The sequence below is a fragment of the Malus domestica genome, chromosome 06, assembly GCF_042453785.1.
Source record: "Malus domestica chromosome 06, GDT2T_hap1".
Taxonomy (NCBI): domain Eukaryota; kingdom Viridiplantae; phylum Streptophyta; class Magnoliopsida; order Rosales; family Rosaceae; genus Malus; species Malus domestica.
Genome location: NC_091666.1, coordinates 6,516,034 through 6,531,772, shown reverse-complemented (window position 1 = coordinate 6,531,772; position 15,739 = coordinate 6,516,034). Strand labels below are relative to the sequence as shown.

The 15,739-nt window shown below is 38.1% G+C and overlaps 1 protein-coding gene across 1 annotated transcript; it reads left to right on the top strand.

The window, feature by feature from the left end:
- Nucleotides 1-2,845: 2,845 nt before the first annotated feature.
- Nucleotides 2,846-5,150, top strand: LOC103409479 (large ribosomal subunit protein bL19cy-like). Its single transcript, XM_008348298.4, has 5 exons — nucleotides 2,846-3,050; nucleotides 3,132-3,506; nucleotides 3,900-3,986; nucleotides 4,073-4,206; nucleotides 4,913-5,150. The coding sequence occupies exons 1-5, from the start codon at nucleotides 3,027-3,029 to the stop codon at nucleotides 5,019-5,021; spliced, it is 729 nt and encodes a 242-aa protein (XP_008346520.1). The 5' UTR covers nucleotides 2,846-3,026; the 3' UTR covers nucleotides 5,022-5,150.
- Nucleotides 5,151-15,739: the final 10,589 nt, after the last annotated feature.

The following is a 15,739-nucleotide window of genomic DNA, read 5'->3' as shown; positions in this document are numbered from 1 at the left end:
GTTGTGGATTTTATGGGATTTGAGAGAAAGAAGTATATATAACCAAGACTAAAAAGAAACCAACCTCACCCCCTAGGATTTCAAATCCTTTTCCATGTGGGTAGTCCTCAAATCTCTACCAACCCCAGCCACATACAGGTAACCACCATATACTTTGATGGAATATCTTATTATGACCCTTAGACCTTAATTAGGCATGTATGATCATCGAAGGACATGGTCGATCTAGGATTTTGGTTAATGATACTTTCTTGCCATTCTGATTTTTTAATGTATGTGGTACTACAAGCACTACTGAAGTACCACAGCGTACGTCTGTGGCAAAAGGGCAATCGATGGTGATGGTTGTTGGTGGTGTAGTGCTCAAAAACTCACTAAAGTTATGTTGATATATCAATTGAGAAAGAGATTGAACTGTGGTTGTGTGAAAGGGGACCTGATAAGGGAGGGGATAAAGTGGCTATTGAGTACAGTAGGGCAAGGGAAAAGATTTTTCCTTTTTTTTTCAATAAAAAATTATATGAAAATCCACCGCAATCCACCAAAATCTACAAACTAAATCCATTCAAATTCTTTAAAATCCACATGAATTTTGTAGGAGTCTTAAATCCTCCTAAATCCTATCAAATCTATCACTTTTAAAATCCTTTAAAATCTTAGTTTGACTACACCCAATTTATTAAAATAAATTTAGTATCTTAAGTTTAATATTATTTTATAACCAATAATTATCTTTTTAATGATAAAAATTAATTTTTTTTCCTAATTATCTCTTTAATTATACCTTTTTTGTTCCTCTTTTTTTGCTCTAAACCTCATTCATAGATTTTATTTTTTTTTTTTTATAATCAATCTAATTTTATTTATGACAAATTATTTTTTATAATTAACTCTATCAAAAATTAATGTATCTTTTTGTAGGTATATTATGTTTTTCTATCTTTAGTTTTAAAATAATTATAAAAGAAATAAAGGTGGAGAATGGATAATATTGGACTTAACCTAATAACCACGTTGATTTTTGGACCCAAATCTAAATGCCCCTTTCAATTATTTAGATATAAATTATAATAAGCCTTTGAAAAAAAGAAAAAAAAATCTTTCAGCTAGATTCCTCTCAAGAATTGAATCTGGCTTAATTCCTTTTGGACCCACCAAACCATCACTATGCGTGTGGATTGCACGACGAAAGCCTAAAGCCCCTAACAACTCACCACATGTGCCACATGACACACAGAAGCATGGTAGGGTCCATGTAGATAGGCATGTCGACTACACACCAACGGTTCGTATTTGTTCAACGTCTATATAGTATGACCATCAGTTCATCCAACGGTCATATTTCAAATTTTATTTATTTATTTTAAGTGAAAATATATAATTCAACAATTGTGATTTAATGAGATCAAATCTAATAGTAAAAAAATTATGATAAAATCTAATAGTAAAAAAATTATGACGACCCAAAATTAAATATAATAGTTAAAATAATTTTTAAAAATAAATATTATTTAAGTCAAATTTCACATAAAAACTAATTGAAGCGCACGAAGAGACCAAGGAATAAATAATTGAAGGGCACGAAGAGACCAAGGAATAAATAATTGAAGGGCATGAAGAGACCAAGGAAGAAATGGTCTGAATGAGCCTACTCATGGAGAAGGAAATGAAAAAGGAAGATCCAAGAGACTATTTAGAGCAAGAAAGGCTTGAGTTTGAGGTAACGAGAGAGGACCTCAACAAATATACTTCGAGGAGGAAGAAGTTCTTTTGTGATAAGCAAGCGGAAATTATAAGATGCCATGCCATAAGAAATTCAAAGGAACATTAAGCTAAAAGATCATATTTTTTGTTTAAGCACTATTTGAAAGGTCAAATTAATTAGCTAGTTGAAATGACAACAATGCCCCAACCTTACCATCATAAGGTCATAGCCATTAACCTTTTCAATGAATTGTGACTGACATGCATACGTAGACTTTTTTAAGAAGAAAAAAAACTTCGCTTAGGGTATAAGGTCTAGCTTCCAGTTTTTGAGCTCCTCCCAAAATTTGAAACCTATAGCATAAGCCCTAAACTTATCTCAAGGACATTCCTAGACCATAAACCTAAAATGATTAACCACAAACCTCGACGGGTCTTCTAAAAACCCTGCACTCTCAAGTCAACTCGGGGCTCTAAGGGGGCTTACAAAATTCTAAAAGAAACAAGCTTGAGGACAATACGGTAACCTCACATATCTTTTATAGGAAAACTAATGAAAAGGGCTTGAAAACTTTGAGTTTTAATGATAAGGACAAAATAAAAGGTAAAGTGAATAGTACCAGGATTGACTTTTTAGTGTAAAAATGTGGTTTTTCGTTAAAGTGAACAGTACCGGGTGCTTTTCGTTAAAGTTCCCATCTTTTATTTAGTTATAGGCTCACTTGCAATCAAATTTGTAGCTTATTTTAGACTAAAATAATTAATTGATGCCGCTTAGTACTACAGTCTAGTAATGTATTTCTTTTCACTTCTAAGTAAGAGATCCTAGATTCTAATTATTGGTTATAAAATAATATTAAACTTAAGATACTAAATTTATTTTAATAAAATGGGTGTAGTCAAACTAAAATTTTAAAGGATTTTAAAAGTGATAGATTTGATAAGATTTAGGAGGATTTAAGACTCCTACAAAATTCATGCGGATTTTAAAGAATTTGAACCATATTATTGTTAGTCCATTATGAAATTAAATTCATCACTCATCTTAATGTAGATAATATCATTTGTTTAATAAATAAATAAATTGAAGCGTAAATTACAATTCTTATTAAAAATAAATAAAAACATGATTGTCGTACGTGCAACGCACGTGATGAATAGATAGAACGGATAAGGCCACCTTCGTCCTCCTCTTCTCCTTTCCTCTGCGTCGTAGACTCCATAGTTAGACCAGTCCATCCTACTCACTCCCATGACCTCTACTCTCTAACTCTTTCTCTCTCGCCCCTTCCTCATTTACCACAAACCCTAATTCCTAAATCATGGGCTCCAAAATTCTTCCACAGGTACTCTCTCTTTGTCTCTGTGTGTGCGTGTGAATTGTAGTAATAATTTCTAGAGAAATTGATGATTTTATGGTTTTGCAGGCTCTGCTAACAATTCCAAGAAACCCTAACGAATTCCCGCCAGTAAAGCTCGGTTTTTCAGCTGCTCTCGCTCGCCGCTCTTCCAATTGCTCTCGGGTTTCGCTCTCTAGGGTTTCATCGAGCTCAATTGGGTCCGTTTTCAGTCCCATTGTTTCTGCAATGTCGAAACGGAACTTTGTTGTGAGGGCCGAGCCGAGCTCTGAAGGTGAAACCGGAGCCACGGATGATGCCCAAGAGATTGAAGCGGCTGGGAGAGGAGAGGCCTCTGTGGCCGTGGTAGAATCTGAAGCAGAAGCAGAAGCAGTGCTGGAGTCTGAACCCGAAGAGCCAAAGCCGCCGAGAAAGTCTCGGGTTAAGCTCGGAGATATAATGGGGGTAATTTATTCCCTTTTCTCTATTTTGCTGCTTTGCTTGGTTGATGTGAAAAGTGCAAATAATAAGTATGAAGAACTGAACATAATTTTGAAACCGAAACCGAAACCGAAATTATGTTTGGTGAAGTAATGTGGAAATGAAAATGACATCAAGGTTGTGTTGAGTTCTGATCTCAGCAAGATAGTAGTTTAGAAATGTAGATTCCGAAAATGCGTAATTAAATAAAGGGGATTGCCTGGAATGTAGATTTAAACACGGTATTTTGAGGAAAGCTGAAACACTAACTTCCTTGTTACTGTAAACCTTTCTTAATATATTAGTCATTTGTTTTTTCGCCTTTCAACCGTATGGTAAGTGAGAATAATGTTGACCGGAATTCTTCTCTTTGGTTAGATATTAAATAAAAGGGCAGTTGAGGCGGCCGAGCAGGAAAGGCCAGTTCCGGACATTAGGACTGGAGATGTTGTGCAAATTAAACTGGTAACAGTGGTTCTGCTTTATTTCTTCAGATTTATACCATACGGCATTGAACCTGTTGTGATTCTTTTTATGTGTATGACTTACAGGAAGTTCCTGAAAATAAGAGAAGGTTGTCTATCTATAAGGGCATTGTCATTTCTAGACAAAATGCTGGTATTCACACAACTATTCGCATTCGGAGGATTATTGCTGGCATAGGGGTTGAGATTGTGTTCCCGCTGTAAGTCTTCTTTTGTGTTCTGCATTTTGTGCTTGATTTTTCTGCTGAATCTATTGTTTATAATACCCCCTTCACAAATAACTTGTTGGGCTATACATGATTCCCTGGATTCTGATGACATGACTCTGAAGAAGCTAACATGTGGAAATCCATCTGGGATACTTATTGTCGATGTTTATTTATTAAAAGATTTTCTAGAGTCCAATGCATTACAATCATACATTTCCTTTCCTCGAAATTAAACAACTTGATCCATCTTTGTAGTTGGGTGCATAGGTGATCAAAGCTTTTCAGAAACATGCATAACCTAGGAGGTTGTAATGCTTGGAGGCAAAAACGTTTATGCTAATTGTATATATATATTTTTTTTTTTTTGTCAAAAATGCTAATTGTATGATTGGATTCTCTCATCCCAAACACCCCAAATGGCTTTCTTTTCATTTTTTTTTTTTGGTTGACTTTTTGTACTTAATAATATATACGAGAGAAGAAAAACCCCTTGCTTTAGTAGAATATGCCTAGATTTCAGTTTTGACTTCTTGATGATGATGCTTAGGCTCGAATGAGTGTTAGATTGCGTACTGGTAATTTCCCCCCTTAAAGCCTTCCCTCGAGTTTTGAAATAATTCGAGCGTTATAATCATATCTTCCGTGAAGAATATATTTTATATGATATGTTTTTTATTTTTGTTGCTTGTTATTTCAGATACTCACCAAACATTAAGGAGCTAAAGGTTCTGAGTCACAGGAAAGTCAGGAGGGCAAGGTTGTACTATTTGAGAGATAAGCTTCCAAGGCTATCGACTTTCAAATGAGAAATAGTACGCGGCTCTTCTTTGGTTGTTTTCGGTTTCAGAGTAGTCTCATGAAAACTGTCACATTGTAACAAAACTATATGTATCCAGGAGTCCATTTAGTGTGATATGTGTATCAGTTCTCCCCAATTTTTGTTGTATCTACTATAGCAATACTAGGTTGTTTTCGCCTTTTCGTTCTCATGCTGTTTCAGTTGATTAATTGGGAGGAAATCGGTGTTCGTTTGCATGTAAGTTATGTTTCCTTCCCTCCTGGAGTTCTTCCCTAGCCTTTGGAAACCTCTCGTGTTTGGAAATGGAGGTGATTTTCACATACCCTATCTAGCCATCGGATTGGAGAAATCAAATAGAATCAATGGACATGATTTAAAAGAGATTTGTGAGAAGCTGAAAGGAGTGTTTTATCTTTTTCCATTTGGAAACTACTTACAACCTATGCCATGATTAGTTTAAAATTGAGTGCTAAAATTGATACTAGCAATTTGACATTAAATTATTAATAGTAAAAGCATAACCTGTAAAGTTTTTTGAATGAGGTAACTTAGTACTCCCGATCTAATGATATTTTTCTCCACTTGTAGATGAGAGTCTTAAGGTTTGAATCTCGTAATTGGTGAGTTCGTAATAGTCTTCCACCCTTTTTTGGTTTATGCCCGAATATGCAATCATCAGACCGTAGTACTAAGTGGCTTGTTAGATTAGATGTTAGACTAGCCACCGATGGAGTTCGAACTCACGCCGTCATGCAAAGCTCAACATCTTTTTACTACCATGATAAAGAGCCACTTGTGCCTTAAGGTTTTATTGACATTCCATAATTTGTTTATCATAAAAGAAAAAATTAATGGAATTGAATGCCAATGATTAAATTGATTTGCAGAGGTAAATTTCAGGAACAACTTCAATTGATTTGAAAGGTGAGACATCAAAATGATGAGTTAGTCACATTCAAGGGACTGATAAAAGAACCAAGATCCTCTCCTGAGCAATTCCCTAGGGATCCTAGGGAATCTGCAATCTTGTCCGTTCATTTTATTTCGTGCAGTCAGTTTTCGTTAGGTACTATTCATATTTGAATTTTAAAATTTAAATTTTAAATAATTTCTGACCGCACGATATATGATGAACGGACATGATTGCGGGATCCCTAAGGAATTGCTCAGGAGAGGATCCTGGTTCTTGATAAAATCCTATTACGGTGGGGGAATTGTTAGCTCTAAAATCAAGTTTTAATCCCTAAGGAATTTCTTAATTTATACTAGCTGATGAGCACACATTCCTTGTGTGTGAACAATTTAATTTAAATTTTTGTTTTTTTATTAAGGAGTGATTAGTTTTTAAAATTTTAAAAAGAGTATGAAAAAAATGATGGTATGACAATTTCTCTTAATAAGTGCATATTTTATCTTAATATTACATAATTACTGTTTTGTCCTCCTTATGTAAATATTGTGTATGAAAAGTGATGGTAAAATAGGAAAAATAAGGATATAATTGTCATTTTCTCAAAAGATACAAAATTAATATTTTGCCCTCATTATGTAAGTATTGTGTATCAAAAGTGAGGGCAAAATAGGAAAAAGTGGACAAAAAGTTGACAATGAGGGTTCTCTTAATAATAGTATAGATGATTATAAATCCAGATAAGTTAATTATGCTATGTCATTTTACCAATTGTAAACTTCGTCCAAATTTTAAATTTACTTCTCTTATCTAAATAGAGGGTGTACGTGACAATTAAAATATCACTTAGTACTACAGTTTAGTGGTATTCTTCTCCATTTATAAGTGAGAGTTTTTAGGTTCGACTCTCACCATAGATGAATTTCAACTACATTATTACAAACTCATTATGAGGCTAAGTTCACCTCCTCTTTTATCGTTTGTTCAAAAAAAGGGATCAAATAAGACCAGTATAAGGTTGGCACAAAGGTTGTATCAGCTTTTCTCTCCCCCATGAGAGTTTGTTTTCTTATCATTCCCTTAATCCCCTCACCATTCAAACCTTTATTAATCCCAACCAACCCATTCCACTTTCTCTCCCTTGTGAAAGTTTGTTTTCACTCCCTTAATCCCCTTACCAAAACCTGTCCAACCAACCCATCCCACCGAAATTCATATTTAATCCCACCTGTCGATTTCCCTTTTCCGATCCCTTCGTTGTCCAATTAGGTTTGCATCTAGCAGTACCCAATCAACCTCACCCTTAAAACCTTAATCTTTGAATCTGGATCTACGCGTTGTGCGTCTGGACTGTAAAGATAGGAAGGAAGGGTCCACTGAACCTTATAACTCCATAAGGAAGTACCAAGAACACATCATATCTCGAGAAGGTCAGATCTAAATGATATGACAAAAGGAATCAAAGTAAATACCCCAACCCACTTCGAAAGAGCATTTACCCCCAATTACCCAAGGTATTCATCGCTATTGAGGAAAGCCCAGATACTAGAGTGTTGGAAATGTGCCCTAAAGCCAATCATGTGATGATACTTTACGGACATTTCACATGTTAAACTAATCTAGTTTTACATATAAAGGGCAAAGATTATTGTTTGAGCCGTCTCATATAAATGTTATATGCTTAAACGATAAAGTCCAAGGAATATGTGATTGGGAGAATGTAATCTAATGAAGTTAGATTCTTGAGACCATTCTTTCGTAGACACATCCTAAACGTTCCTGATCATAGGATTGCCAATTGGGCATTGACAGTCCGTCAAGATCGGTACGTACTATGTCTTCTCTCAGGGAGAGTGATTAGTCTCGAATCATTGGTGTGTGTGACATCAAGATAAGTGCGGTAGGTGCTCAATAGAGAATGAGTTCACTGAACGCGATCAACGAAGAGTTCTCATATTCCATGTCACATGAGAACTCATGGTTGGGATAATGCAAAGTAGTCATTTGACCTGAGGCATCATAGTTGTCTTGTGGTTAAGACCTTGATCTTTGATTATGTCAAAGTCACTCCATCAGGAGGGTGTCCACGGCATCGTTGGGGTCAAGCCGCTTAGCTATGGAGACAAGTGAATGCGCAACAAGGGATCTCTAACCTTCAAACCGTTTGAGGGAGAATACTCTCTGATATGATTTGAATCTCTGGCCAGAGTATGAATGAGATTAGGGAATGCGTTCCGAATCACATTCAAGGTAATCATATAAGCACAAGACACACATTGGATAGTAGACATGAGAAAATAAACTATCAAACCAAACAATGTGGTCAAGAGTATTAGATTAGAGAAGGACCGTATTGCATTTGTAATCTCGAACTGAATAGGTTCTCCACCTCTTCTGATTAGCTTGGGTAACCATGATATGCTGTTAGGTGTCACTCATGGTTTGTGGAAGCCCTAAACGTGTGTAATCACTAAAGGGAGAATTGAAAATAGTTTCAATTCACAATCGATGTAAAATGGTTTTAATCGCCCACTACCTCGCTAAAAGGAACCTAATGGATCGCACACCATAAAAGGTAGAGATTGGAGATTAAACGGAAATGAGTAAGAATGATTAAATGGTTTAATCATTTATTTATGGCAATGATTAATTAATATGTTAATTAATCAAACGAATAAGTTCGTTAAATGACTTCGGGATAGTTTTGGACCTTAAGGCCCAATGGGCTTCGAACGTCAAGCCCATTAACTTAAGTTGTATGACAATTTAATGAATAAAGATTCATTAAAGCCCAAAAGCCCAAAATTCCCTATATGGCCGGCCATGGTGAATGAATTAGGGTTTTTTGGTTGTTTAGGTCACTTAAAGAAGTGACTATATAAATGACTTTATAGCCAAATATTCATTAAGAGAAAAAGGGTTTATTTTGGGGAAAATAGGTGAGAATTGTCTCTCCATTTTCTCTCTAAAGAGGCCAACACCTTGGAGGGTACATCTAGCAATCCTACTACTCCAAGGTCACTCATTTCTTCTACAATCTAACCTTGGTGAAGAGACTTAGAGGTTCTCAATTTTGGGAACTTGGAGAACCTATTCTTCCATCCAAATCCATGGATCTAAGAAGCAAGGAATGAAGACCCTATCTCTTTGGGTGATTAGCCTTTGCTTATGCAAAGAGGAATCTACAAAGGTATTAATTTCAACTCACTTTGTTTTGAGTTGATTATTGGTTCACCAATCTACTAGGCTTTGAATTTCTTGGTTAATGTTTTGTTTTTGAGTGCATGTAAGCATGATTCCGCCTTTAATTGTTAATTGCATGCTATATGATGTTGCTCAAATGAACATGTTTTCACAAAATAATTCCTTCATAGAGTACCTAACAAACTAGAGAATAAATGTTCTAAACCTCCAACGAACATGTACTTACAATCATCTTTTCTTCCTATGGTCCTACTGTTTTTACAAAAAGATTCACCACTATGTGAGGCAAGAAGGAAAATTGAGGGTTATTCGTACAACAAGTATCAAAGCAAGCAAACCGTTTGTCTGTCCTACGTACTCGTGCATACAATCCACCCAAGTCGACAAAGTCAAGGATTGATGGCGAATCCGGAGGTTGAGGAACTTATGGTCCATCTTGAAAGATCCATGGAGTTGGCAACTATGGAAAATGGGGTCAAACTAGTGGGGAAGGCTCTGGTCAACAAAAATCTCAACAAATAGGGGGTTAGAAATATTATTCGCACTGCGTGGAAGGAAATGGGGGACATAGAAATTAAATGGGTCCAGGAGAATACGTTTATCATTATTGTGCAGGATGAAAGTACAGCAACAAAAATCCTTAATCAAGTGCCTTGGGCAGTCATAAAGCAAAATTTCTCTGTTCAAAGATGGCCACCAGAACTCGCTTTGGAGGAAATACAGTTGGAGCTTGTTCCTTTTTGGGTCCAGATACATGAGGTCACGCTATACCTATGCTCGAAAGTAAATGTCAAGCGACTTGCAAGGGAAATTGGGGAATTCCTGAAGCTTGAAAACTCGTCTACTGCATAGGGCTTCCTCAGAGTTAAAGTAGTAGTGAACACGTTGAATCCTCTAATCACTGGTTGCTGGCTGCCAAGAGATAATAACGATGATACCTGGATTGAGTTCCGCTATGAAAGACTCTAAGATTTCTGTTACCAATGCGGTAGAATTGGGCACTCGAACAATGAGTGCTCTTTTGAACCCACGAAAAGGGGTGCTGCAGGGTATGAAGATTGGACCAAAATGGTGCCAATTCGGGAGATGATGGAAACTCAACTATTCTTATATGTCAGTTCGGGTGATCATAGGTGGGCAGGAGTTCGAAGAAGTAGAGTAAAGTCCATCGCCCAGAGGCAAGACTAGAGTAGGGTTGGGGGAGAAGGGATAGAAACTAAAAGCTTGATGGTGCCTTCTCCCACAATAGAGACAAGTGGAAGGAGGACAAGTAAAAAAAGATGGCACATAATAGATAGACAAATGGAAGGTACACCGTTCAACCCGGCCCAATGGGTTTTGAATGAAAGCAACTCTCAGATAAACCAACATGTGATATTGGATTATGGGCCATTGGGCCTTCTCCCACAATAGAGACAAGTGGAAGGAGGACAAGCAAAAAAAGATGGCACATAATAGATAGACAAATGGAAGGTACACCGTTCAACCCGGCCTAATGGGTTTTGAATGAAAGCAACTCTCAGATAAACCAACATGTGATATTGGATTATGGCCAGTGGGCTGCCCAAACACTTACATTATGAACCTATATAGAAGGCAAGCCTGAATTCCAACGATTTGGATTTAGGAGATCCCATAAGAGATTAACTTCCAACCATTGGGGGTGTTTTCGATAGGAGACCATTTACAACTCTTGCAAGCCTCAAAGGGAAAGGAAGTGATAAGTGAGGTGAGTCATTTGAAGATTTCATCCCATATACCAATGGTGGATAGTGGAAATCAGAAAGTCCAGCAAGAATGCAACCCCCAACCTCGTATGGATTTGGGAAACAGTAACTCCAAAAGGGGGCAGAGCCCTAGGAGATGGACTTAGCATTGACTCAGTCCTCGCAAAAAAAGAGCAAACACATAGAGGGATCCGAAAGTATCCAATAACGAAAGATGAGAAAAAGGCAATGAGCACGAAGAAATAGGGAAGTTCTTCCCAAGGTTGTGGAGGCTGGCTTTCAACAGCCGCATGATCACTATGATAACCCTGTTTTGGAACTATCGTGATCTTGGGTCGAACACGGTAGTTTGGGCCCTTCATGGGCTAATAAGGAAATATAGGCCATCTATGATTTTTTTTCTCTCAGAAACAAAGATGAAAGATCATAAAACTGATGGTGTTAGAAGACTGATGGCTTACTCAGCTGGCTACAATGTTGCTCCGAATGGGACGGTTGGAGGTTTGAGTTTATGGTGGGATGAATTAGTTGAGTTGGACATGGTGGATTCATCAAAATACTTCATTGATGCCCACTATAAGGTTATGGAATCACAACATGTTTTCCAACTAACGAGGGTTTATGAAACCTCATACAAAGCAGAGAATGCAGCTTTTTGGCAAGGTATGATCAATGACTTTCCATCTACCACCCCTTGGATTTGTGGAGGTGATTTCAACTATTTTCTGTAGGATTGGGAGAAGTCGGGAAGAGCGGAGGTCTGACATAACAAGTATAGATACCTGGAGGAATTCATGAACAGTATGGAATTAATGGATCTGGAGTTTAACGGCCCTAAATTTACTTGGAATGGACATCACCAAGGTTAAGTTGTTGAGGCTCGATTGGATCGTATCTTAGTAAATAAGGAGTGGCTAGATTTGTGGCCTAATACCATTGTTACTCATGGTACTATATTATGTTTGGACCATAGCCCGATTGTAGTCCAAGGTGAGCCTAGTTTTGGAAAGGGTAAAAGACTATTCAGGTTTGAAGCTTATTGGTCTAAAGAGACTGAATGCAGAGAAATTGTAAGGAACTGCTGGGAAATGCACTGCTTGGGAGATAGCATGGATAGATAGAACAAAAGAGTGAATGATTGTCGTTCAAAATTAATCGATTGGAGCGGGAAAAAATTCAAGCTCAGGAGGCGGCAAATTGAGGAAAAGTTGACACACCTTGGGAAATTGTAAGAAAACTGGGGAAAGAATAAAAAACAGATTGAAGATCTGTCACTGGAGGTGGATACGTTGTGGAGGCAGGAGGAAAGCTTTTGGCAACAAAGATCGAGAGTGAAATGACTTCAAGAGGGAGATGCAACACACTAACTTCTTCCATTAATCCACCTTACAGAGGCGAATGAGGAATAAGGTGCTCAAAATTAAAGACAAAAATAGGAGTGGATTGAATATCCTAGGAGAGCGAAGGAAACTATTGACAAACACTTTGTCCATCTCTTCACGTCGACGGGCCATCAGGAGTGGGGAACGGTTTTAGACTACATCCAGCCTAAGGTGAATGCTGATATGAACTCTTCCCTTATCGCCTCGTTCTTTACGGAGGAGGTCAATGATGTTGCACATCAAACGGGGGGATTAAAGGCCCCCAACCTTGATGGCTTCCAAGGCATTTTTTACCAGTCATTCTAGGGAAATCTTGCGGAAGAGGTCAATTGGTTGGTTGATGATCTTATGAAAGGCAATATCAATCCCAATCGTATTAATTCCACATATGTTGTCCTCACCCCAAAAGTCCCAAATCCAAAGTATATTTCCCAATTCCACCCAATCAGCCTCTATAACTATTCTTATAAAATATTGTTAAAGGTCATGGAAAATCGCCTTAGACCACTGTTGCCGGAGCTGATTTTCCCTTCGCATAATGCCTTTGTTGCAGGACGACAGATTCAGGATAATATTGGCATTGCTTATGAACTCTTCCATTTCCTCAAAACGTGAAGAACAAAAAGAAAATTCGAGCTTGGGGTCAAATTAGACATGCACAAGGCTTATAACAGGGTATAATGAGACTTCCTATTGGTTGTCATGGAGAAGATAGGGTTTGATCAAAGCTGGCGATGTCTTGTCTTCAAATGTATTTCGTCGGTTGACTTCGCCATTCTGTTAAATGGTCAATCTGGATAGAAGTTTGCTCCCTTTCGTGGCCTTCATCAATGCGACCTTTGATCCCCATATCGTTTCCTATTCATAAGTGATGTACTCTCTCTGCTCATCACGCGGGCTTGTGAAGACAAGTTGATTGCGAGGGTTCAAATTAACCCTTATGGGACTGTTATTTCCCACATCTTCTTCGTGGATGATATCCTTTTTTTTTAAATGTTGATGTGGTAAATTGCAACAACCTAGTGAAGTTAATAAGCGAGTATTGTGAGGCCTCTGGGCAGCAGGTGAACCTCTAGAAATCTAGTGTTTTCTTCGATGCCAATGTCCTGGCGACCTTATTGGAAAAGCTCGGTCGCATTCTTTGGATGCCAATTGTTGACAACCCAAAGACTTATCTTGGTGTGCCAGCCATGTGGGGAAGATCCAAAAGGAAAGGGCTGGCTTATGTAAAGGAGAGGATTTTGGGGAAAATTCAGGGATAGAAACATGCAACATTATCACAGGCAAGTATAGAGGTTTTGATTAAGGATGTGGTTCAGGCTATCCCGGTCTATCCGATGAACCTTTTCAAATTTCTTGCTACCATTTGCAAAGAAATGGACTCTTTGATCTCTAACTTCTGGTGGGGGCATTAACAAGGAGGATAAACACATTCACTGGGTCTCTAATGATACTCTCGGGCTACCGAATGCAATGGGGGACTTGGGTTTAGATGCTTCATGGATTTTAATAATGCTCTCTTGGCGAAACAATGTTGGCATTTCATCCATGAGCCCGATTCCCTATAGGCGAAGGTTCTTGGTACTTCCCCTATAGTTCTTTTCTGGATGCCAAGCGGGGAGGCCGAACGTCTTGGGCGTGGTCAAGTGTACTTACAGGACGTGACCTTTTGCTAAGGGAGACCCACTGGTAAGTCATGAATAGGAAGGAGATTCGAGTTTAGAGTGATATGTGGCTGCCATCTCTTCCGGTTGGACACCTAATCCCTACCGAGTCGATGCAGGTCAACCGAAACACCAAAGTGGATTCATTAATTAATCATAATAGTGGCAACTGGGATATCGACTTCTTAAAACCATTTATTTCGATGGTTGAGTATAAGGCAATCCTGGAAACTCATATTGGCGATCTCATGCTCTGGGACAGGTTAGTGTGGCCTCTAGATAAAAAGGGACTCTACTCAGTTAAATCGGGCTACCACCGGGTGCATTCACGAGTGATTTCAAGGACCAACCTCAGATCGTCATCGTCTATAACCATAAGGAGGAATCGATTGAGCACCTTTTTCTCCTTTGCCTGTGGGTGGAAACTATTTGATTTGGTGGAATCTTAAATTACAAGGTAAATTGAAATGAGATTACAACGTGGACGAATTGCTCTTTTGCAATTTTCAGGGCCATCAATAACTCAATGGCTGATAAAGAAAGGATCCTAACTTGTGTTGCTTTCTCTTGTTAGCATAGTTGGAAGGCTAGATTATGTTTCCTCTTCCAACAAAAACAAATCATCATATCCCAGGTGTTGGCGGCTATATTTACAAGCATCAGAGCTTTCATGGAGGCTTAGAAGGCTCCCACCGGAAGTGTGCTACAGTGCAAACTTAGCAATCATGTGCAGAAGCGCTGGATGAAGCCGAGCTATCCATATGTAAAAATTAATGTTGACGCGAGCTAGGTGGTCGCCAAAAATGAAGGATTTGTTGGGGTAGTGGTAAGGGACTCTTATGGCAGTTTCATTGCTACTCGCAGATTCCGTATTAATGCTCCCAGCGTCGATGCTGTTGAAGCGATGGCCATTCTGCATGGATGTGATTTGGGTTTATCCTTGGACCTGAACCATATGGTTGTAGAATTTGATTCCTTGAATTCCATTTCGTACTTAAGGGGAAAGATAACAAATGGTAGATAGGAGGCGTTTCCAACCTTAGCGAGGTGCAGGAAAGTCAGGGAATCCTTCCATGACTGTCGCTGGTCTTGGACTCCAAGGTCAGCCAATATAGTGGCTGACCATTCGACGTCGCAAAGTTGCGTGGAGCTGTGTGACTTTACATGGCTCGAAAGACCTTCATCTTTACTTGTTCATGTACTAAACAAAAATGGACTACCTTGCCCGCATTAACTTTGTTTTGGTTGTGCAAGGGGAGACGCTTGTTACTTTCTTTGTAGTGTCGGGTTTCTTTTTCCCCTTGCACTTCCTAGTTTGTTTTTTGGTTGCTTGCCTCGCTATGGGCTTTCATTGTAATCTTTGGCATCTTTGCCCTGGTTATATAATTTCCAGTTCTCCAAAAAAAAAAGAAAAAAAGGTCGATTGTAAGTGGTATGAGCCAAGATCTGATGTGCTCGATTAACCATTGCTCAGCCCGTGACAAGCATGTTACTTGACACCTATTCCATATAACAGAAGCTTTAACAGTGTTAAGTTTACAGAAAAAAATAAAAAATAAAAAAGGATAATGCTAACGAGATTAAATTTGTTGACAAAATTTGTAAACTAAATAATTTGTCACCAATCGAAATGAGCACGCTTATTGTGTACAAATTTAATTTCCTTAGCATTACCCAATAAAAAAAAAATACCATGAAAAACTTGAATTTATTACTCCGTTTAGTCTTCGCCTCCATCATTTACCTCTCCAATTCAAATTTAAATATAAGGCCATCTCCAACCAAAGGAAGGCCAGATGGCTCGTTTTAGCCATCTGGCCCTTAAAGAAATTAATACT

Bases quoted from the DNA above. Each gene is read 5' to 3' on its own strand.
- LOC103409479 (XM_008348298.4), top strand. From the start codon at position 3,027: ATGGGCTCCAAAATTCTTCCACAG. The intron at 3,507-3,899 runs GTAATTTATTCC...CTCTTTGGTTAG, and splicing joins AGCTCGGAGATATAATGGGG to ATATTAAATAAAAGGGCAGT. The intron at 4,207-4,912 runs GTAAGTCTTCTT...TTGTTATTTCAG, and splicing joins GTTGAGATTGTGTTCCCGCT to ATACTCACCAAACATTAAGG.